This window comes from Pseudorca crassidens, chromosome 11, assembly GCF_039906515.1.
Source record: "Pseudorca crassidens isolate mPseCra1 chromosome 11, mPseCra1.hap1, whole genome shotgun sequence".
In the NCBI taxonomy this organism is placed as follows: Eukaryota; Metazoa; Chordata; class Mammalia; order Artiodactyla; family Delphinidae; genus Pseudorca; species Pseudorca crassidens.
The window spans coordinates 77,324,295-77,349,423 of NC_090306.1; the positions used below are offsets into that span (position 1 = coordinate 77,324,295).

Consider the following 25,129-nt stretch of genomic DNA (forward strand, 5'->3'; position numbering starts at 1 on the left):
CAATAAATAATAGTGATTATCCTTATGGTACCTGCACCTCAACACTCTAACCTATTAACACAATGTGGAGGAACTGCTGAGAACCATGGATAGATTCCCTTCATAATTTTTAAGACTGTCACCTTTGGTCTTGACATGCTATGAATTGCATAAACTGTTGCACAAGCAAGGGCTGACCCTAACTGGATCAGGGCTATGATTCTGACTGCATTTCCTATATCTCAATTTCATCATCTGTGAAATGGAAATAGGACATTCTTATGGAATTTTTGTGATAAGTAGACATGGTCCAAAAAGAGCCAAACACAGAAGCTGGTAATTTGTTGTATGCATTGAATAAACTCTAGAAATAAATATCTGTTGTTGCTACTGTTGCTGTTGTTGTTTTTATCTTTCTACCAGGAGTTATCTCATGTCCGCAATATATTCAGTGCTAGTTTATTGAATGAATGAACAAATGAATGAATAGAGTATGCTAAAGCAATAAATAGCATTTTCCATTTATTGGCTGATAATAGAATATGAATAAATATCACTAACATGATCACTTGATAATTAAATAGCTCGTACAGAGCTTTGTACATTCCAGGCAGTAACTGGTATGAGGAGAATATGACTTTAACGGCAACAGTTTAGAGCCCTGTGCTCTGACTCTCATGATTCTTGTTTTCTAAATTTATTTTTTAATTAACTTATTTTATTTTTGGCTGTATTGTGTCTTTGTTGCGGTGCGCGCGGTTCTCACTGCGGTGGCTTCTCTTGTTGTGGAGCTCGGGTTCTAGGCATGCACATGGGCTCAGTAGTTGTGGCGCACGGGCTTAGGTGCTCCGCGGCACGTGGGATCTTCCCGGACCAGGGCTTGAACCCGTGTCCCTTGCATTGGCAGGTGGATTCTTAACCACTGCACTACCAGGGAAGCCCTCTCATGATTCTTATAATTATCCAAATATTTTCTTGGTTTTCTGCCAAATTTATGTACAAAACATAATTGACTGCCCGTTAATATTGACAGTGTGCATCTTCTGTTTACTCTTCGATTTTTAATACTAACCATATTTCTTTCAATAAGTGAACTCTGTTTTAGTCAGAGCCATTATAAAAACAGTCTGCTGTATCATAATGGAAAACCAGATTTAGCTAATCATTTGACAAAGTTTCATCAAATATTTTTGTATTTATTAGCACCTCTGATCAATGCAGAAAAGTGTAAAATAATTGGGGTCATAAAAAGTGCCTGGGATGACAAATGATGTAAATGTAATGCTTAGCTGAGGCTGGTGGAATTTGTTCAATCATCCTACGGATACTGTTATAGTGTTTGGGCTAGTTATTCTTTGAGTGTCCTGACCAGACCCATTCCCCTCCCTTCTCTGCTCTGCCCCAGGAAGAGGCTTAATCTTCCTGGTTTTCTTGATGGTTATCTTCCCTTTAGGTTTGATCAGTGAAAGGATGTGAAGTAGAAGGAAAGAAAGGTTGATACCCTGCTTCAGTACTTCACCTCTGGTGGATGTTGCAATCCTTCCAGGGACATGGCTGCCTGGGCATGGAAACCTTCCATGGCTGTCCTCTCACTTAGCTCCAAAAACTCCATTTCTTCTGCTGTCCATTTAGCCACATGGGTGAGAATGCCTTTCCTCCATTGTCCATTCCTAGGTGCCTCACCATCCCTAATTTCATGCCATAAACTCTGCACACACTCTAAAATAGTCCCTTCATTAAATTATCCTCATTTAAATTCTCTGGGGTAAATTCTGTTTTCTACCAGACTCTGACTTGTACAAAAGTTAAAAGAAAAAAGCTCTATTGCCAGGTATTTACCATGTATTTAACTATAAGAAAGTTATTTAACTTCTCCTAACTTCAGTTTACTTTTCTACAAAATGGGAATAACAATAGTATTTACTCATTTACTCTATAGGGTTGTGAAATTTGTATGTAATGATGAGAGAGAATCTCATGACTTTTCCTGAAATTTTGTGTTAATATGCTTTTGTGTGTGGGTAAATGATGGAGGAGATTCGTATTTTGCAACCATACGGGAAGCCAGCCTGAAAATGTAATGAAGGAAGGCAAAGCTGAAAGAATTGCAGAGAAACTCCACTAGAGGCTCATCTAATAGCAGGACTGTTTTGTATTTCCCTTTATCGTTACCAGTTTGGATCCGGGTCTCAGTATTTACAATCAGGAAACACCCAAGGTAATAAAAGAAATAAACTGTTTTCTCATGTTTACTTATTAGATGATGATAGCATAAATGTATTTTTTGATAAATATTTACTCTTGGTAAATCAGCCCATTCCCCAGGCTTATTGAATGGTCTTCTTTGATAGTTATTTCTAAATCCTGCAAAAAAAATTTTTTTAATTGAAGGTTTAACTAAATGCAGGAAATATTTCTAATACATCTAGTAAGTACAGAAATGCTCAGGCAGATTACACACATAATAGTTTTAAAATTGATTTAGTATTTACTAACTAAAAATATTGGTTTTTTAGACCAATAAGAGAAAGTCAGTTTTGTGCCTTATCAGCGTAATACTGAATATAGATAAAGTAAGTTATAATGCACAAATGTCAAAGGACAGAGGTAGAATACATACCTAAGAACTTGAAAAGGTGTGCTGTTTTTATTAAGAAAGCAATGTTTACTCTCTTCAGAAAATTGAGGTTACGGAAGATTTACAATTACGCTTTTATACAATAGTAATTTAAAATGTACTTGTGAATTTATTTTTTTTCAAAATAATGACATTAGCAAAAATTTTACATAGCCTGTATTGAATTTACACACTCAAATGAGGCTTAATCAGTAATAATGGGGATGAATACATTATTGCTAGACTATGTCAAAGGCGCTAACCCCCCCTATGAGTTACAGAAGATTGATACCATTTTTATTGATTTCTTCAGGAAATTAAAAGCTCTACTAAATTGTTTACTCCAAATTTTACATTTAGTGAAATAAGAATATCTGCAATAGCTCAGTTAACATCAATAATAAACTTCAAAACAGGATTCTGAAAATGGCAGGCAAAATATTTTTTTTTATTGTAGGCAATTATTTAAACTGCATATTTGGCTTTACGCATAATAAGTCATGTGGGGAAAACATCCACATTGCAGTTAGGTTTCCAGTATCTAGCTTTCATTTTTTTTTTTTTTTTGAGCAGTGACGTTAACGGGATTTTGCCAGGTTATAAAAACGAGGGTTTTCTTCGGAACTACTTGTAGTTTCCGAGCTGAATGGCAGAGCGCACATAGACACATCGGAAGGTGGATGGCTGGATCTCCCAGTACTGGACTGGGTTGCTGAAAAGGCTCACCCCGGAATAAGAAGCCTTTTTGGTGTTGTATCCAGGTGGGCAGAAGTCGTTAGGGCCGATTGCAGAGATGTTGTTGTTATGAAGGTAGACAACCTACAACCCAAAATAATGGCACATGGTTATTTTCCTCTAAATATATTGAGACCATACACGTATATACTCTTTTTTAGTACACTCATCCTTCAGTTTAAATACCTTAATACTTCTCAAACCAAACTTTTGATTTCTCTCTCTTTTTTTTTTTTTTTTTGCGGTACGCGGGCCTCTCACTGTTGTGGCCTCTCCCGTTGCGGAGCACAGGCTCCAGACGCGCAGGCTCAGCGGCCATGGCTCACGGGCCCAGCCACTCTGCGGCATGTGGGATCTTCCCGGACCGGGGCACGAACCCATGTTCCCTGCGTTGGCAGGCGGACTCTCAACCACTGCGCCACCAGGGAAGCCCTCTCTCTCTCTTTTTAATCTTGCTTTTCCCTCCCTTAGTCTTCCTCATCTCAGTATATGACATTTCAGTCTTTCCAGATGACTCAGGCTAAAAACATTGACATTATCTTTGACTCTCCCTGTCTCTTATACTCTCTGCCCAACCATCAACAAATCCCGCTAGTGCAACCTTCAAAATGCACATATAATCTAGTTCTGCCCCATATCTACTCCTACAGCCTTATCCAAAGCCACCATTATTTCCTTCTGGGTTACTGAAGTTGCCCTGATTGTTCTTCCTGCTTCCTCTTTTGCCTTCTTGAAATCTGTTCTTTCTTTCTTTCTCTTTTTCTCCCTTCCTTCCTTCCCTCCTGCCTGCCTCCCTCCCTCCCTTCCTTCCTTCCTTTCACCAATTATTTAAAAATGTAAGCAAGTTATATCATCTTTGCCTCAATACCCCAGCAGCTTCCCATCTTATGCAGAGTAAAATCCAAAGTTCTCACAGTGGCTGACAAATCCTACATGATCTGGCATCCTTCTACTCTGAGCTCATCTCTCCTCACTGTTCAATCCAACCACCCTAACCTACTTGTTTCTCTTCTCTAGAGGATGGTCCCTCCTCAGGTTGACACACACTGTTTCCTCCTTCTGGCATAAACTTCTCCAAGATGTCTCCAAGTCTTACTGACTCATGTAATTCATTTATCCTTACCAAAGAAGTCTTTCTTGACTATCCCATTCTGCCATTTTCTGTTCCAATTATATTTATTTATTTTTATTCAGCGTAATGATCACTATATAACATGTATTTGCTTTTTGTCTGTTTTCCTCCTCTAGAATAAAAGCTCTATGAGGTAGGAAACCTGTTCAGTTTTGTTCGTGACTGTATCTCCAGTGTCTACTAGAACAGAGTAGGTGTTCAACAAATATATGTTGAATGAATAAATGAATGAATTCATGGTTATTTCATAAATTGTGTCTACATGGAATATTATGTTTTCAGGGCAAAGATAAAATGGTAGACCTTTTAATGAATTATATAAAATAAGGAAGTAATATATAGTGAAGTAAGAGAGGGTATAGAGTATTAGAATTGAAATTAAAAATCACAAACTCTAAGAAAAGCTTGAATGTCACTGCATTTGGAATATATAAACCAAGAAATTTTAACAAAAATGTATTCTATGTTACAAATTCAGCTCAAAGAATATAATGTTATAGTTCATCAGAAATTTTTTCTGAAATATATTTTATGGTTATGTTTAAGATAATGGTAATTTGTTCATAGATTTTCTTAGGGAAATTAATATCAGACTTAAAAAGAATTATAGAAATGAGTTTTTACTCCCATTATTTATATGTGAATTCTGAAGAATAAGAAGTGAATTGATCATAAAACCAAGGCTAAAATATAATGCTAAGGCAATAATTTCTAAAGCAAGCTATAAAACCTATGAGGTACTCCCTTAAAATAATTGATTTGATGGCTTCCCTGGTGGCGCAGTGGTTGAGAGTCCGCCTGCCGATGCAGGGGACACGGGTTCGTGCCCCGGTCCGGGAAGATCCCATATGCTGTGGAGCAGCTGGGCCCGTGAGCCATGGCCACTGAGCCTGTGCGTCCGGAGCCTGTGCTCTGCAACAGGAGAGGCCACAACAGTGAGAGGCCCGCGTACTGCAAAAAATAATAATAATAATAATTGACTTGAAATATTGTTCCACCTACCAGAACACTTGCACTCATATGCTGGTGAAAACGGTCTTGATTAAGAAAGGGTTTAGAAGGAGAACAATAGATGTATTACAAAAATAGAAACAAGGAATATTAAAATCAAAACAGTATCTGTGAGGTTCGTGTGTGTGTGTGTGATTCTCAAACTTTGAAAATTTCTTCTTGTCATTGACCATTCTCCATTTCTCAGAAGTGACTAACAAGAAAGGAGAGAGGTGTTTGGTGAGAGTTTATGGCTAATAGTGAAAACGAGAGAAGGAAATATCAAGACATAAAGAAAGTATTAGTCTGTGTAAAAAGGAAAGTAAATTTCCAACCTGTTCTATGAGGTCAATATTTTCTTAAAGCCAAACAAAAATCATCACAAAAAAGAAAACTACAATTAAATATCTCCTATATAGACAAAAAAATTAACAAAATATTAGGAAACTGTCTGTATCTCACAACATTATAAAAGGACTATTCACCATGGCCAAGACCAAGCATGATTTATCTCAAGGGTGTAAAACTTATTTAACTGGAAATCAATTAGTTTAATATAGCATATTAAAGGAATAAAGGACAAAATCACATGATCATCTCAATAGAAAAGAGAAAGCATTTGAAAAAACCCTTTCATGATAAAAATTTTCAGTAAACTAGAAATCAAAGGGAATGTTTTTAACTTGATAAAGAGCATCTACAAAAGACCTATAGCTAGCATCATGCTGAATGGCAAAAGGTTGATTGCCCTTTTAAACTAGGGACCAGGCAAAGATGTCTAATTTTATCACTTCTATTCAACATTGTACTGGAGATTCTAGCCAATGCAATGAAGTAAGGAAAAGAAATTAAAGGAATTCAGATAAAAAAGAATACTTAAAATTCTCTTTATTTACAAATTACATGATCCTGAATGTAGAATATCCAAAGGAATTCACAAAAAATTACTGCAACTAAAAACAATTTCAGCACAGCACTAGGGTAGAAGAAAGATACACAAAAATCAACTGAATTTCTATAAACTAACAAAAAACTCAAAAATAAAATTATGGTAAACAATTCATTCACAACAGCATCAAAAATAATACAAAATTTAGGAACAAACTTAATAAAAAATTGTAAAACTTGCACACTAAAAATGCCAAAATATTGCTGTGAGAAAATAAAGACAAAATAGAGAGATATCCCATGTTTGTGCATTGGCAGACTCAATGTTATTACAAGGAAAATTCTCCCCTAATTGATCTACAGATTCAACACAACTCCTATCAAAGCCCTAGCAATCTATCTGAGAAGAAATGAACAAGCTGGTTCTAAAATCTGAATGGAATGCAAAGAAACAAGAATAGCCAAAATTTTGAAAAATAAGAACAATGTTAGACGGCCTTCATTTCTAATTTCTAAACATAATCAAAACCTACAGTTATCAAAAGGTGTAGTACTAGCAAACAAAATGTGGTATATCCATACAATGAAATGCGATTCATCAATAAAAATGAATGAATTACTGACACACGTTATGATATGGGTGACCTAAAATTACTATGCTAAGTGAAAGAAGCCAGCCACAAAAGCCACACATTGTATGATTACATTTATATGAAATGTCTAGAAAAGGCAAATCCATAGAGACAGAAAGTAGATTAATGGTTCCCTGTGGCTGGGGATGAGATTAAGAACAAGTAGAAATATATAAAAGGGATATTTTGGAGGTAATCAAAATGTTCTAAAACTGGATTGTGGTGATGGTTGAATAATTACATGATTTTGCTAAAAATAATTGGACTATATAGATATAGAAAAGAAAGTAGAGTAGGTGAAACCCCTGGGACCCTCTAGAAATGCAGGTAAAATGGGTACATGGATGCTAATTAGAGATGGAAAACCAAGAGTGAGGTCCTTCTGAATGTGGGGCTCTGTGTGAATATCCATGAGATTTGCTGATATTCAACAAAGATTTCAAAATGGAATGTTTTAGAATTTTTTCTCTGTGACCCACAGTAAGACACACACTATATATTGAGCTTTAGTATATACGGATCTATGCATATGAAACAAAAATTTTATAAAATACTTACAATTACAGTGATATTTTCTATCCTATTCAACTTATTCCATCCCATCCCATGGGATGTTCCAAATGAAACTTTTAAACTGATTTTATGAACTCAGTAATATGTCCAGACTAAAATTTGAAAAACAGTAATCAAGAAGATGAAAATTATTATTCTGAGATCTAAAAACAAAACCCAAACCAACCAAACAAGAAAGCCCACCACCAACAAAAACCTTAATAATGACAACATTAGCTGTTTTTATTAGGTCTCCAAGCATCTTGGTTTTACTTGTGGCTCCAAGCTATGCTTACTCACCACTCTACCACCACCACCAAAGACCCACTGAAAATGAATCAGCATGAAATAAAACGTCTTTAATTTCATCTTCATATGTAGAATTCTTACACTTTACTGAAAGCTAGCTAATGTAAATTGTGATATGTAAACTTAATTTGGAGGTTTTGGCACAACTCAATAAAATAAAAGAGATCAGAAATTTATTGACACTGTTGACAGCAGAGTAAAGGATAAACCCATTTTGAACCCCAAACAAAGAAGTTGAGATACTAGATTACCAAAAGGTCAACTTTATAAAACGGTTTTATCTGTAAAAGAGTGTCAGTTTAAGACACAGTTTCTGAATCACCACGATTTCACTAAGTACCTACTGAAATTTCTGAAAGAAACAATTTAAATACAATCTTTAAAAAAACTGAAAAATTAGAAGAAATATACAAATATGTAAAATCTGTCGATGACCACATTATTGATCTTTTAAAAATATATAATTTAAATAATGTGTTTGTTTAATTTCCTCAAGGTAACAATGGAAATCTTATATTGTTATATATGAAATTACTATGATTATTTAAGGTAATAAGCACGCTTTACATTTATAGATTTATGGACTGTAAAGCTATATTACCATAGTGGGGCACTGAACCATATCTTCTTATCTTCAAGAATACACTATAACTTGATAATCTGTACAAAGTTAATTCAGTCAGTCACACTACTATCAATAGATAAACACTGTCTTTTGACCTATATGACATCTGCTGAAGCTAAAAGTTACAATTACTATTTTATTCCATATCTATGCACTACAGATGATATCATCTTTTCCAACAAGTATGTATTTGTTACACTGATCTGTGACTTGAAACTACCCTGCTTCATAAAAAAAATATTACATTCTGGAAGCAAGCATTATAGTACGTTCAAGGCAGTAGTCCTAATTTTAAAAAAGTAATACTAATTTAAACCTATAGATTTCACAAAACCAGAATGAATATGTAGAAACATTAAAAATATCTCTGCAAAAGAATTTCTAAGCAGAGCTTCCTGCCTCCTAGCATCCCAGTAGGGAGGATTTGCTCCCTAGATATTCCTCACAATAGTTAGTGGCATTGCGTTACCTGGATGTACTTATGATCCGCCAGCCCACCAGGCACTTTGATAAGCTTGTTGTTGTTCAAATGAAGTTCCCTCAAATGAGGAGTGTTGGCCAGAGAGTCATTGTCGACAGCAGAGATGCTGTTGAAACCCAGTCCCAACCTGCAACAGAAAACAGAAACGAATGGATACACTACACGTGGATGCCTTCTTACAGGCATTGTGTGATTAATCAAGTCAATAGGAAAAGAATTTTGTTTTGTTTTGTTTTTGTACTTACTGTTACCTCTGCCTAATGTGATTTTTCCAAACTTTCTGAGTTGGATAGAGCCCATTGGTTCTTAAGGTTTCAGCTCAGAGTTACCCTCTTTAAAACTCCTCTGACAGTACCAGGCTGGATACGGTGTACCCCTAGTGAATGCTCATATAGCATCCTGTTATCACCCTCTTGTAAGACTCTAAGGATTGTGTACTTGTGCGTCTTGCCTTGAGAAAAGTGACTGTCTTGTGGTATATCCAGTACTAACACAGAGCTTGATATGATCAATGAATAGCTGCTGAATTGACTGTATAATGAATACAGTGAATTCATTTGAGAGAAAAATGAAAGGAACATTATCATTTCTGGCGCTTTGTAAACCAAGCAATTGTATATTTATTACGCAAATTTATTTGTTGTAAATAAAAAGTGAAAGGTTCTAATGAGTCAATAAACCTACCTGCCAAAAAGGTTAACAGAATTAGCATTTTACATTTGTTTGAGTTTATCAGTGACCATCTGTTAACTGTCAGAATATGCCTGGTGCCAACATTCTTGGCCTCTAGAGCCCTGATCTCTGACCCTGATCTTGGCCCCTCTGACATTTCTTATGCAATGCCACTCAAGGTTTTGGGTTGTATTTTTTTTTAATTTTATGTTTAACAAGTGAGAGTCTGCAGCTGTGATGTCCCCTCACAGTAAATGGGATTCAAAAGTCAGAAGAAGTTGACTTGAAGACAAAACTTGTGTACCCAACATTCTAGGAATAAATCTCTGTCAGAACCAGGGTTCTGTCAATCCAAAAGGGCAGAGAGAGATGAGGCAACAAGGTTGTGGAAGAGAACCAGAAAGTTCCAAGGAAGAGAAAGGGGAAGAAACTATTGGATTCCTTCAAATTTAGTGAAAAAGACTTGGGTCCTTTTTGTGGGATGATTCCTACTTGCTTTCAGCTAGTTGAGATCTTTGAGCCCTTTTGGGATTTAGATGTTGGTTTAGGTAACCAAATTCTTCCAATTTTAATCATGACTTGGTATTTGAAATAACTGAGATTAAAGTGTACTGATTTTAGGCTATTAATAGCACAGTTGGTTTGTCTTACCTATTGATTATCAACCTGGCATCTTGTCTCATAATATTTTGTTTTTTCCCAGTCTTAAACTTCCATCTCTTGTTTCTGGTCTTTCCTTTTCTATTTCAGAATCATGTCTCTATTTCTTATAGCACTCTAAATCCCATATCCAATTTGGGCTAATACATTTCTTAGAATATAATAATCTTAATTATCTATTGAAGTAAACTACATTTGCAATGATTAATTTATATTCACTCATCAAATGTTTTTGAGAACCTATTATGTTAAAGACTTTTATCTTAGGCTTGTGAGGGCAGAGGAGACATGGCTCAAAAACCACCATGATTCTTTCCATCGAAGAATATTCCACCTATTAGGGGAGATGATGATATATATGCTTAATAAGAAAAGGGAAGTTTGCCTGATTAAAACACTTTATTTTTTTGCAGAGGGACATATAGTATTTTCTCTTCAGTTGTTCTTAGTAACTAATCAGAATATTTGCACTGCAACAATGTTCTGAGATCAGTGGCTGCTTTTTTCTCCTTTCCTCAATTTTGATTTTCATCACCAAAATACCCTTCATGTTCCAAAATCAGTGAGGAGCAAAAAACATAAGGATTTGATGGTTTAATAGATGGATTTTTCTGGACTTGATTCCAAAGAGAAATGTATTTAGTTAATTCAAGAGTTGGGAAAGTTTGTTGGCCAATGAGGTATTTTCCTCTGATTTAATGAATGGAATTCAAAATCCATTTAAACAGAAATCTTCATTTCTATTGACCTTTTCAAAGTTTATTAGCTCTTTATACTTCTATGCTTCTATTTGATACAAAGCATATGATTTTATATTAAAGAGAGGAAACTCAAAATCTCCATACCACTTTCAGTACAAAATAAACTTACTTTTCTAAAATGGCACAAATATTACGACTGATTTACCATATTTAGAATTTTATACTATGGTCAATCCCAACTGCTACTTCTACTCTTCCTCTTCCTCCTAATAATAATAATAATAATCCAATAAAAATAGCTGTCCAAAAGACAGTTCTACACAATGCAGAATAAACAATGCAATTGTTCTACACAATAAACAATGCAACTTATCTTCCTACAGTTTTCTCCAGCTAGAGAGACCTAATCAACATAGAAAGGTAGGTAATGCATAACAGTATTTTGAAAAATACCTTCTTCATTAGAGAGTGTAATTAAAATAGCTTTAGATAAAGGATTTCTTATCATTTGAGACACCAGGGTTATATATTGCAGCTATAGTCACATGCATATGACACCTTCAGGCCTCACGCTCCACTGGGTCACTGGGGGATACCCACAGAAATGGGAAAAACTGCATTATATATCCATCTGCTCTTAGGTATTCCTCAGAGACAAATGATATGCTTTATATTTATTTATCCACTACGAAATTTATATGCAAAAAAAGGAGTGAGCCAATTTGGTACAACCCTGTGCTTCTCTGTAAGGACATTCAGCAATACGTGTGGATGAGCAGAGTGTTCCTTGAAGACAGCTGAAAGGGTCTGCCAGCACTCTTTTTTTATTGCTTCACCACATCGCAAATACAGAAAGACTGAAGTTAGGTTAGAAAGCAGGATGGGCACTAGTGATCATCTATAAGGAAAAAAAGGTTAAGAAGGCTCAGAAAAAAAGTTTTTTTTAGAGTACATTAAATGTCCAGAGACATTTTAAACTCTTTAGAGAATAGGAATTAGAGAATCTCATGATAACTATTCTGTACTGTACTGTGAGATGCCCAATATTCCCATGTCTGGTAGCTTTCATTTTAATACATTTTCAAATTCTGAATACTATGTTATAATTTACTTAGCCTTCTGTTTCATACAGTCAAGTTAGAACAGATTGAATGAATATACTGATTTAATCAAATATCTTGTACTTATATCTAAATTAATCTAAAAACAATATGGTATTCATAAAAAATAAGGGTGATTTTGGTGGGGTTATGATAAGAACACTATTTCATTAGTTTTTTTTAATATTAATAATTGGGCAAGCTGAAGTTTGAGGTTTGTAGAAACAACAACAAAAAATGTGGTTTAGGCAAAAGAATCAATCATCATGTTTCTAATTCTGAGCATATAGGCACAATATACCTAGCCATTTTACTGATAGAATGTTATGAAAGAATATTATTACTTAGCCAAATTATTCAGTCCTTTCAGGCTAGCTGCATCAACTTTGGTGATTTTGTTGCCATCAAGATGTAATTCAGTAAGGGAAGGAGGAAGACCTGCAATATGGAAATATAAGAAGTTAACTTAGCAGATAAATGTAATTAGAGAATGTACAAAGACTTAATGAGAACATATGCCATCAATTTTCCAAAAGACATACAGTTTCAAAGGATTTTCTTTGCATCTGATTCATCAGTTTTGCTTTTCATCTTTTTCCTTCATCCCTTTTATACAATAATATATCTTTTGGGAAGTAGTACAAGCCCTTTCTGCTTTTCTCCTAGATTTATTATGACAAAAACATGGACTGGGTTTATCATGTAGTAGATTTTTGTCTTAGCCACTGTCAGGATACAGTTGTAGAACTGAAGAAAAACCCTGAATCTCATTAGTTTCTTACAGCTTTTTTAATGGGCTAGCACTGCCATTGACAAAGGATAATAACTGTAAAATGAGGAGATGGGCATCTGCACTACAATAAAGCGATTATGTATAAGTTCAACCTATAAACAAACTTAACCAGGTATTTTATTAATGAGCATAATTAATAACTAACACTTATATACTGTGCTGGCTTTAGTTTTAATCAAGTTTTCCATGAAAACATCAAATGCCTCTGTAATACAGTGTGTAGCAAGAGCTAACACTTACTTGTTCCTTTAAAATCAAAACTGTTTCTTTATACAAGACGAGTACAGAGACCTATAATCAAGTGATCTGCCATATGTGGGGCACCTGGGGAAAATATTTTAAATCCAAAGTATCCACTAAACCTCTGGATAGTACTTCGTGAATGGCTACGACTTCTAAAAATTTAGTAATGTAAATTTAAAAGTTTAAATCTTTTATTTTCATTTCCTCCTGCCATCTGCGACTCTATTAGGTTTTTATACAGCTTTTTAAATGGCATATTGTTCCATTTACAAGAACAGCAACAACTACAAAGAAAATAGCAAATGGGTTACATGTAGAACTAACATCTGCTTAGCAGATATTGGGTTGGCCAAAAAGTTCGTTCTTCTGTAAGATGTTTCAGGAAAATCCGAAAGAACTTTTTGGCCAACCCAATAGTATTGGTTGTTTGTCCATAAAGAATAAAACTGGAAAATCACAGGTTATGTTTGGTCTGAAATTTTCATTGCAACCCACTGAATTCTGTCAAGATCTTCTATTTAATGTAAAAGTTTATTCCATATTTGATTTGAAAATGCCTATTAGTTTCTCAATAGTAGTATGATTTGTGTGGGAGATACTAAGGAAAGGAACTTCTACTTACTAAATGTCTGTTATGTGCTGAACACTGAGATTAGCATTTTCGTAACTTAGCTCATGTAATTTTTTTCAATTATAAATTATTTTTCATTAACCTCGTTTCATCAATGAGGAAACAGAGATTCACAATTACCCATTTTGTAGGCTATCTAGCTACTAAGTGGGGAAAGTAATATGCTCCCAGATGGCCAAAGAGAGTTAAAATAACATGTTCTTAAATGAAGGAAATGAAATAACAATGGCATTATTCTTATGAGTAAATGTCAGGAAATCAGTCACTCTTGGAATAAGGGATTTCAACCACTTGAGTCTCCTTAGAATAAATAAATGTGGATTTTTAAAATACTTCTATAAAGAAAGCAAGTGAGTATATAACAAAGCAATGAGTGTATGTCCTTTTTTCCCTATCACTATGAAAAGACATTAAAAAAAATGTAGTGTCTCTGGAACACCAATTATCATCTCATCCATCATTCTTACCTTGTTTCTAAGTGTCTTCCCTTGTGGGACATCAGTTTCCAAAAAAAAAGTTATGGGAAGTTTGACTGTGGAAGGAAATTTTGCAATGGGATGGAGAGAGGCAAATTTATAAAGAATATCATTAGCCTATGCCACTATAGCATTTAGCCAAATTACTTTTTTTTTCTTTTCCTTTTCCATTTTTAAGATAAAATATACTGAGAGCTTACTTTGGGCCAAGTACGCTATATATATTACAAGTCTTATTTATTGATACATCTATTAATCCTCACAAATATCCTAGAAGATAGGAGTCACTAATACCTTCATTTTATAGGTAACAAAACTGAGGTTTTAGAGATGTGGAATAACTAGCCTGAAGTCACAAAACAGCTAAATGATTGAGTCAAGCCTCTCACCCAGGTTGGTCTAACTCCAGAGTGTGAATTTATAATCTCTCTACTCCTCCATGGCCTTTTCATGTCCATCAGTGATGGGACACAGTATATGGAAATTAAGACTCCTGGAAAGTGGTGACATCCAGGCATAAGGGTCCCAGCCTAGGAAAGGTAGACTCATACATGACACAGGCATAAATATTCACAGGAAGAAGGACTTAAGACGGCAGCAGAGTGAAATGGTCAAACACATGAGCTCTGATGTCAGCCCAGCACAACCCAGCTGTGCCACTTCCTAGCTCTAAGGCCTTGGTCACAATTTACTATCTTTTTAAGACTTATTTGCCTCATTTATAAGACAGGTGTGATAATATTACTATAAAGGATTGTTTTGAGATTCATATAACAGAAGCCATGAAAAGCATTTGGCACAAGTGCTTAATAAAACTTACTTACTATGATTTTAATATTATTAAGAGTTTAGTAAATAAAAGCAAGCTAGAGAAGATGAGAAAAGAGCACCTAGCATAGGGATAGACACATGTAAGAAATCAAGGAAAACGGATCACTAAGTGATGAAATGTGTTACTGAGGTATATTTAGGAGATGTAATTAGAAGGACGGCAAAATCAAAGATTGTACTTAATGCAAATCATCTGGCAGCATCAAGTAGTGAAAAATACCTGGACTTTAAATTCTAGCTACTTTACTTCACCTCCTACAGCTCTAAGGCTTTAGGCAAGATAAATATAGAAAATTATATGTATATGTATATATATATAATAAAATATACTATTGTAAATATAAATTAAAAATATAGTTACAAATATAAAATCCTTGCACTGGGGATTAAAAAATTACTTGTTACATGTAACAAGTCAGAGACTCAACATGAAAGTACTTTGTGAACTATAACTCAATCTCCATCTATCTATCTATCTATCTATCTATCTATCATCTGCACCAGTAGTTTCTATTAATGGGCATCAAAAACATACTTTGTAGCCAAAAGACTGTGGAAGGGCAAGGGGTAGTAAGGAAACATTCTATGGACTCCGTACTCTCTAGACTTGAAGTTTCTGTGGAAGCACAGTAAAGGGAAATTGTTTTCTGTGGGCAAGTACCTATATTTTCTACCCAATTCAAGAACAAGACATCCAAGTAGGAAGGGCCAGACTAAGGGGAAAATTTGAGAATACAGAGGCAGTTTTGTGAGACTGAAAAACCTGGGACCAGAAAAATGTAAACTTAGAGAAACTTATTTTTGGTGATTTGATGCCTTTTCTGTCACAAAGATTGGCTTATGTGCCTCTCCTGGCTAAGCCTTAGCACGATGAGCTTACCCCTGTGACTGTATGATGACTGCTGTTTATTTGCCTGTCTTTGTTCTATGCAATAAGATCCTTGAAGGCAGGTCTACATCCTACTCACTGCCCTGTCTCCAGTGTTTGTACTTTGCCTAGGCAAAAGGAGTGTTTAAAACACTTTTAATGAATAATAGAAGGTAATATTAATCCACTACTTATCTACAGGCCAGATAGTTCTCTATTTATTTAGTTTTAAAACAACCCGATGAAGTGGATGTTAATATTATTACCACTTTACAGATTTAAAAATGTGTCATACATGTTGAATAACTGGTCCAAGATCGTAGAGCCAATTAGTGACAGTCTGAACTCATGCAAATGACCCCCAAAATCCACACTCTTTACAACACACACCACCACTCTTAAATAAGAATGTGACCCCTGTGAGTCCTGTTACTCAGATAGTAATGACTAGAATGCCCTAAGATGGAAAGGAATTCACTAAGGGATCAGAGACTCAAAGTAAAAATTGGCTCAATATCAGAGGTACTTCCACGTATCATTTTTTTTAATAAAGTACCACTAAAGCACTCTATTTTTTAAGTAACTGTACATTTTTTCTGTGATATCACAATTCTATGATATAAAATCATTGTGTGTTAACCTACATTTTATGTTAGATGTAAGAGACTTTATAGGTGAAAGAGTCTAGGCATCTCTACTGTGAGCCTAGAGGGCCCAGTGGTCAGCTAGGTTCAGTAGAAACACTTCGAGGGATAGAGAATGGCCGCTTGAGTCACCATTCAAATTTCCAAAACCATTTTTCAGTGTCAAAGCCTTTGGATTTAGATATTCAAATTGCTTTGGAGAATTTTCGTCACCTTGAGGGATGGTGGTTATATTGGTGTCAGCAATGCGGATGTAGGAGAGCTTCTTCATTCCCTGGAAGGCTCCATTTTCAATGCCTGAGCTCTTCAGAGGGTTGGTGCCAAGTTCTACAAATGCAATAAGTGCAAAGCTTTTAGAGGACAATTTGAGGGTATTGTAAGTCAGAGTACTGTCTGTTCAACAAGAAGAAATTTGGGTTAATAACAACTTGCCTGAAAAACAAAAGAGAAATTAAAGGACATGCTTCTCAAAGGGATGGCAAATGGGGTAAAAATTTTCCTTATTAAAACAATCAAAAAATGAACAACAACAAAAAACCCCAAAGATTTATGAGAAAGCAATAGTAGCAAAAACGATAACAACAAAATTATTTAAGGTCCATACACAGGTCTGCCTAGAAATCAATAAAAGTAAGTGTCTACAAATCACACTTATTATGGGGTAATTACTTTACTAAGATATATTAAAATATTGTTAAAATAATTTGAATCTAGGATTTTTTAAGCCAATTATAAAATTACAAATATTTTACCACACATAGAGAAAAGCTTTAGAACACATTTTTTTAAAGCAAATGATTTATAGATGTTCAGACTAGAACAAATTCCCACAACAGAAAGGTATCCTCCAAGTATCTCTAATAAGCACTACTTAATTCCATCCTGTACCTTGGGCATGCGGCAGCTAGTGGAGCATCTGCCCTAGAGCTTTTTTCCACATTCTCAGATCCTCAAGGACAAGAATAAAAACGTCTTAAGGCACAGATTCAAAATCCCATTTCTCCTGGCCCGGCTACTGTTATTTTTATAGTATTAAGACATGTAAGTTCTAGCTAATTTACCTTCCTGTAGCTAAAGCTTACTTGTAATCTCTTAAGGTGAACCTTGAATCCTGCCTGGTCTTAGAGTTATAAGAATATCTGTACCTACGACAATCAACTGGTTCAATCCATTGAGCACAGACTTTCGCACTTTGGTGATCTCGTTCTCATGGACACGCAGCTCCTGAAGAGTTTTGGGCATTTTCTCTGGCAATTCCTTCAGTTGATTCTTGGACAGATAAAGTCGTTCCAATTTCACCAAAGGTGCAAATGCCCCAGGACTGATTTTGCTAATTTTGTTGTTGATAAGAATCAACGTCTGTAGGCAGTGAACAAAAGCAACATCTTAATTCCAAAACCTTCCACACATAAATATGTATGTAAAGCAAGGGTGTGGTTTATTCATTCCATTCATGGGACTAGCAGAGAAATCTGCAAAATTAGAAGAAATCAGAAAAAAATTAAACTGATCTGCTTCCTTTATTTGAAAACATATGTGGACCTGAACACCAGGAGTAAAGGGGAGAGAAATTTGATAAAATACAGATTATAGATAGATAGACATACTTAATTTTTAAACAATAAATACTCCAAAATATTGAAATTGCTAGAGTGACCTGTAAAGAATCGTGTGCCACAGGCATCCATTCTCCAGTCAGCTTTTCAACCTAAAAGTCCATCTTCATTGGTTGTTGTCATGGATTCCACTACAAAGGGGTGGCACTAATTTATAACATCACAAACAATGCAAGAGAGTAACATTTTCTTGCAGCCTCACAGAGTTAGATATAATCGCCTTCTAAAAGTTTGCCAAATTAGCACATTATGTTGTAGCTCATTGCTTTACTTTGCATTTCCTTGTCACTTGAGAGGTTAAACAAATTTCCTTTTTTATTTTGCTACCATTTATTGTTTGGAGGAAAAGGATTGCTTGCTCACAAAACTTCACATTTTTCTTAAGTTTTTTTTTTTTTTTTTTGCAGTACGCGGGCCTCTCACCATTGTGGCCTCTCCCGTTGCGGAGCACAGGCTCCGGACGCACAGGCCCAGCGGCCATGGCCCACGGGCCCAGCCGCTCCGCGGCATGTGGGATCCTCCCAGACCGGGGCACGAACCCGCGTCCCCTGCATCGGCAGGCGGACTCCCAACCACTGCGCCACCAGGGAAGCCCATTTTCTTAAGTTTTAATGTATTTTAATAACTGGTTTACAGAATAAAGGTATAGATAATAGGATATGCAGAGACAATATATTTTTCTTCTGTTTTTGCCCTTTTTACATATAAGGGCTTTATGTAGTTAAATATGTCAAATATGTTATTTTGGGGGTAATTTAAAAATGTTTCTGAGTTCCATTCATATAGGAAGTTACTTGTATCCATTACTGTTATACTATAGATATTGCTACACCTACTTTTGGACTACCTCATTCTCCAACACTGATATTATTTTAAGTCAATTTATCAACTAATCCTAAGGAATTTAGGATAATTTTATCAAGGTTCAAGAAACTTGTATTTTCAATTGCAGTACATTTTTAGGAGCATATGAAAATGGAGAGAGGCAAAATAGGAACTAGAGTAATAGAACAGTGAGAACTTTCTGTCTCAGAAATGCAGGACTACTTTCTGAAGGTAACAGCTGGTTTAATGACCCATGTACATCCTCATATAGTTCACATTATTTGACTAATTAAAACTTATTACAAGTAACATAATCTTTTAACTAATCCTAACAGGTACATTGGTTGATTAAAACAAAATCCTAGGAAATTTCAAAGACTATTACAGAAAGTTCAAAACCCATAAGGGTTAAAGTCATAGGAAATTGATATTAACAAGCAAAATGTCCAGAAAATCAGTAAAAGCCAGAGCTAGAGGAGAGAAGAGAGAACTTGCATCATTAAAAGGCAGCCAAAATGATGGATGCTTAATTATAAAGGCAAAGGCCGTCCTTAATTGCCACCCGTGCAAGAAAATTCTGAAAGACAGATACAATTAAATGAATTAAACATGGTCTGAAAATCTGTCTTATTTTACGTTAAATGTTGAACCCTATTATGAAGAATCAACCTGCTGATGTGTTACCTGAAATTTCAGGTAATAAAATATTACTTCTTTTCCTAGATAATAACTAGACAATGTCTCTACTGGTGAGTACGCTGTAGTAATAATAACTGCTGCTAAATTTTGAGGTGGTGTGACATTTGTTCCCAATTATTTTTTCAGTAAAGTAGAAACTATAATAACACCTACAGGGGGTTGTTGTGAGGATTAAAAAATGATCATGCATATAGTTTGCTTCTTTGGAAAGCACCTTTCAAATGTCATTGTTGGTTGAAAGGTCTAGTCCAGCAAAAAGCATTTCCACTTTCAGAATAAAATAAATGTGAAAAATGAATCAACCATACAAATTTTGGTCATCATGATGTAAAACGTTAAGATATATATAAATTAGAGCTTCATCTAAAAGAGATCCATATGTGAAAAAAGGTACTCATGTATATACAGTACTGCTAAAGATGGTTAATGTTAGTTTCATACACAGGGAAATATATTTAAGAAAGCATAGTTATAATATTACAACAGGTAATGGAAAGATGTCAACATGGGAAAAAACTGACTAATTACATTGGCTAATGACAAAACAGAGAAAGAATCAAAGGTGAACCGCAGATATTCTTCAGGAGATCAGCTGATGAAAAAATGAATCACAAGGGCCTCCCTGGTGGCGCAGTGGTTGGGAGTCTGCCTGCCGATGCAGGGGACACGGGTTCGTGCCCCGGTCCGGGGAGCGGCTGGGCCCGTGAGCCAAGGCCGCTGAGCCTGCGCGTCTGGAGCCTGTGCTCTGCAACGGGAGAGGCCACAATAGTGAGAGGCCCGCGTACCGCAACAAAAAAAAAAAAAAAAAAGAATCACAAGTAGAAATGGATTATCATTAGTTAGGTAAGAGGACGAGAGAAGTCGAATTAGGAGAGACGTTGTTGCTCAAGGGTCAGGAAATGCCTTGAGTACTATTTAACCTGAAATTGAAGCCCAGGCTCAAAAAATCAGGACTGCCTACTTCTCTGGTGACTAAAGAAAAGTGATCTAGCCTGGTAGGTAGGGGAGAGGTGACGAAAAAAGTGACTGACCATAGAAATAGACTGGAAGGGGGAGTAAAAGCATTTTTACCACCTTCATCAAAGAAAGTGGTCAAAAGGTATAAACTTACAGTTATAAGACAAATAAGTACTGGGGATGTAATGTACAACACGATGACTATAGTTAACACTGCTGTGTGGTATGCCTGAATATTGCTAAGAGAATAAATCCTAAAAGCTCTTGTCACAAGGAAAACATTTGTTTTTCTTCTTTTTTTTAATATCTGTATGAGATGATGGATATTAATTAAACTTATTATGGTAATCACTTTGCAATATATGTATGTCAAGTCATTATACTGTACTCCTTGAAGTTATGTAGTGCTGTATATCAATTATATTTCAATAAAACTGAAAAAAAATGTTGAAACCCGACTTAATAGTATGTACAATTTTCTCCAAAGCCATTTATGTAGGGCTCACACTGTACCAGGTGTTGTTTAAGGGATTTTATTGTTACTGTCATATTTACAGGCAATTTATAAGTGCACAGACTCAAGCCAGACTGTTCCCGAGGTTCGATCTCAAACTCTGGCTCTTATTTGTTGTGTGACAGTAAGCAAGTAACATAACCTCACTGTGCCTGAGTATCCTCATCTGTGTTAAAGGTGTTCTCAAGAGTGTCTACCTCATTAAAATAGTTATAAGAATTAAACAAGTTAATGTATACAAGATATTAAGAACAGTGCCTAGTATATAGTAATGGCTAAAGAAGTGTTTGCTATTATTCAATCTTTGACAATTTTTGTTTATTTTTAATTAAAAACTTTAAAAATTAGATTTATTAAGCTTTAATTCAAAGGAAATATATTGAATGTTGATATTATACTGAATTTTCCATTACTTTATAGAATAATTATGCATTTTTTTCTGCTATATATAAGTATACAACTACTCTTAAGCAATATATACTGCTCATAGTGAGGCACGGTTGTAAATTAATAAAATTATTGAGAAAAAGGAAACATTTTTCTGTTAAATCCTTTCTATTTTAATCCTTGGTAAATTTTTATTTCTCTCCCTTCTCATTCAAGGGTGGCTTTCCTGGCTGAAATTATGATGTTTATTTGCATAATAACAGGGATAGAAATGGTCATGAATGAAAGAGTAAGAGAAAAATAGCTGTTTAACATCCTCTAAATGGTTAGAAGCTCTAATGAACTCTGTCTTCTTCCAGTGTATACTTTAAAGCAGAAAGAAAGAGATTGCCAAGATGATAATTTGCCTAAAAACATACTTAGCAGGAGACGTGGAAAAGAAAGAACACATTGTTACAAACACCAGACTTAGTGAGAATGTCACAGAAACTAGGTATCTCTTATTTAAGGTATGAGGAGTTTAAAAAAATTATTGAGATTATACTTAAACATACAGGAAGTTGGGTATAAGAGAATTTTCCTTCCTTAAAAAAGTAGCTTTAGGCTAAAGTTATGCAAAAAAAATGAAGCTTTTTCATATTTTAGTTTATTGAAACTAATATATTCATTTTTATTATCACCTCTTTTAACTTATTCCAATGATAGTTTAAATACTCACTGACAAACTTTGTTGGTACCTCCATCATTTCACTCCCAGTGAAATCATAACATGAAAGCAGAGAGAAGGTGAGTAGGGGCCCATGTCCAGTAGCCTATCAGTGGAGAAGGATCCCATTGGTCCAGGGCTCGAGATCTCCAGCACAAGCCTTACCTTCCACTACTTTGGAGCCTGTATCTTTCACTTTAGCCATCTTCTCTTTTTGTCTGCTGCTCATTTTCTTCTGCCTTTCCTTTCCTCTTGCACAGAAAACTCTCTTCTCTTCCTTTCAAAATTCTGCTAATCCTCTATGAACCCTTTGTTCCATATTCTCCAATATTAACTGGGTAACCTGATATGAGATCATGTCTTTTTCTTCTCTTACTTAGTCCCTGAAATATTCACTACTTATATCGTAATGTGCTTATATTGTTGGATACTTCAGTAATTTGATGATGCCATTTTATTACTTGCTATTATTTTTGTTAACTGTTCCATGGGCAATCTTAAAATCTCAAGGAAAAATTATTTGCTTCCTTTTAAAAAGTTGGTAAATTGGGCTTTCCTGGTGGCGCAGTGGTTGAGAGTCCGCCTGCCGATGCAGGGGACACGGGTTCGTGCCCCGGTCCGAGAGGATCCCACATGCCGTGGAGTGGCTGGGCCTGTGAGCTATGGCTGCTGAGCCTGCGCATCCGGAGACTGTGCTCCGCAACGGGAAAAAATCTGGTAAATTTTCTCCTAATGGATAAATGTTTATTGCTTTTCTCATCTTGGCTGTCAGAAAGTTGATAACTAAATCTTGCCTTGATCATGCCATCTCTTTTCTCCTGGAATCCTGACTGTGTAGACTGGATGTGTTACATTACAATAGAGTAGAAGTAAGTGAAAAAGCAGAATAAAAACACAGATACAGATAAGGATGCAGCATGCATAATCTTAAATACAAAGCAAAATATATAGCTATATAGACATTTATTTTTTTCTTTTGGTGCCAGTCTTTGAGCCTTTACAAAGCCATTTGCATGTCTTAGAAAATGAATGAAAGAAAACAAAAGAAACAATGAAATAAAATAATACTAAGATCAGTCCATTTTGTGTTTTGTTCCACTATTGAAGTACATTCTAATTGGGAAGATAAAGATTTTTATTGATAAAATGTGTGAGAAGATTAAGATATAACATATCTTTTAGAAAGCCAATACTAAAGTTATATGAGGTATATGTAAGAAAATTGGATGTTTTTTAGGGGTTAATGAATATGGTGCTTTGCTCCTTTATCACCCCCTAAAAAGAGAATTTAATAAACACTTATGTGCTTATTTATTACCATATGGTAATCTTGGCGTTACCTAAGTTTTGTTTTCAAAAATACTTTGAGTAAGATCTTGTTATAACTCAAATAAATAATAATTCTTACGTGAAGGTTCTTCAGGTTCTTAAAGTCTCCATCTTTGATTTCAGTTATCTTGTTGTTTTGCAGGTCCAGCAGTGCAGTGTCAGGGGGAAGATCTTTTGGCACTTTTTCCAGACCTAGCATGAGAGTAAAAGCAATGTGCACTCAGTGAAAAAGGACACATGACTACAGAATCACAAAGGATGGTTTACAGAGAAATCAATGTTTCAATGATAGTTTTACTGCTACCATATTTTTCTTCTAGGAATTATATCAACTGTAGTTTAAAATATCTGTTCTATCTTTTCCAACGAAGTCAAATGATTTTTTAAAAAATCATAAACAGGTATATTATTTACCCCATGTAATTACTCTTCTGCATAATAGGAAAATTAATATTTTGTAAGGTGTGGTTCAAATGTCTCAGTACACAGTGTGTTTTACCTCATTGTTCTTGTTTTAGAAAATCATTCCTTTGATAAGTGTTAAGTGGGAGTGATTTGTAAACCTGTATCTTTCTACATAGATATCCTTTCAGTAGAGCAGAGCTTTAGCCAAATCATCAAAGATCCTTTTGATAAACCTAACGCTGTCACAGATCTACATATAAAATTAAAATTATGTGAATATGCAATCACGCTGTTGTGTCAAAAACTTGAAAATTTATCCAAACTTTTAGGAGAATGGCTCTTTCAGTTTTAATTGGAATGTTAAAACTATCAATTTTATGACCAATAGATATGTAGCTAATCAGAATAAAATGAACAAAATTTGTTAATATAACTTCTCTAAAATTTATTATATGAGGGCTTCCCTGGTGGCGCAGTGGTTGAGAGTTCGCCTGCCAATGCAGGGGACACAGGTTCGTGCCCCGGTCAGGGAAGATCCCACATGCTGCAGAGCGGCTAGGCCCGTGAGCCATGGCCCCTGAGCCTGTGCGTCAGGAGCCTTGCTCCGCAACGGGAGAGGCCACGACAGTGAGAGGCCCGCATACGGCAAAAAAAAAAAAAAAAAATTATTATATGAAGCATTACTTTTGGACTTTAAATTTAGATCTAAATAGCTGAGTTATTTTTTTTAGTTTATAAATGTAAACACATTGAAAAACCAAATGCTCTATGGCATTAAAAAAAGACATTTCAATAGTCATTCAACTAGATGTATAAGGATCAACTGCTTTTATTCAAAAGGTATGGCATTTAAAATAAATTATCGGGCTTCCCTGGTGGCGCAGTGGTTGAGAGTCTGCCTGCCGATGCAGGGGACGCGGGTTCGTGCCCCGGTCCAGGAAGATCCCACATGCTGCGGAGCGGCTGGGCCAGTGAGCCATGGCCTCTGAGCCTGCGCATCCAAAGCCTCTGCTCCGCAACGGGAGAGGCCACAACAGTGAGAAGCCCGCGTATCGCAAAAAAAAAAAAAATTATCGTTATGAATGTTAACGAAGAAAATATTAAATTATATAGCCTTTTTCCTTTCTTTCTT

At 35.4% G+C, this 25,129-nt stretch overlaps 1 protein-coding gene across 2 annotated transcripts in view; it reads right to left on the minus strand.

The window, feature by feature from the left end:
- Positions 1 to 3,142: 3,142 nt before the first annotated feature.
- The window catches only part of DCN (decorin), a 36,492-nt gene continuing 14,505 nt past the window's right edge, over positions 3,143 to 25,129 (minus strand). For both annotated transcript variants that reach the window (XM_067697522.1, XM_067697523.1), the window contains exons 3-8: positions 23,672 to 23,784; positions 17,705 to 17,918; positions 16,773 to 16,886; positions 12,418 to 12,511; positions 8,929 to 9,067; positions 3,143 to 3,415 (exon numbers count right to left, since the gene is read on the minus strand). In XM_067697522.1, coding sequence (XP_067553623.1) covers positions 3,221 to 3,415; positions 8,929 to 9,067; positions 12,418 to 12,511; positions 16,773 to 16,886; positions 17,705 to 17,918; positions 23,672 to 23,784 — 869 coding nt within the window. In that variant the 3' untranslated portion in view covers positions 3,143 to 3,220. The remainder of the gene's footprint in view (positions 3,416 to 8,928; positions 9,068 to 12,417; positions 12,512 to 16,772; positions 16,887 to 17,704; positions 17,919 to 23,671; positions 23,785 to 25,129) is intronic.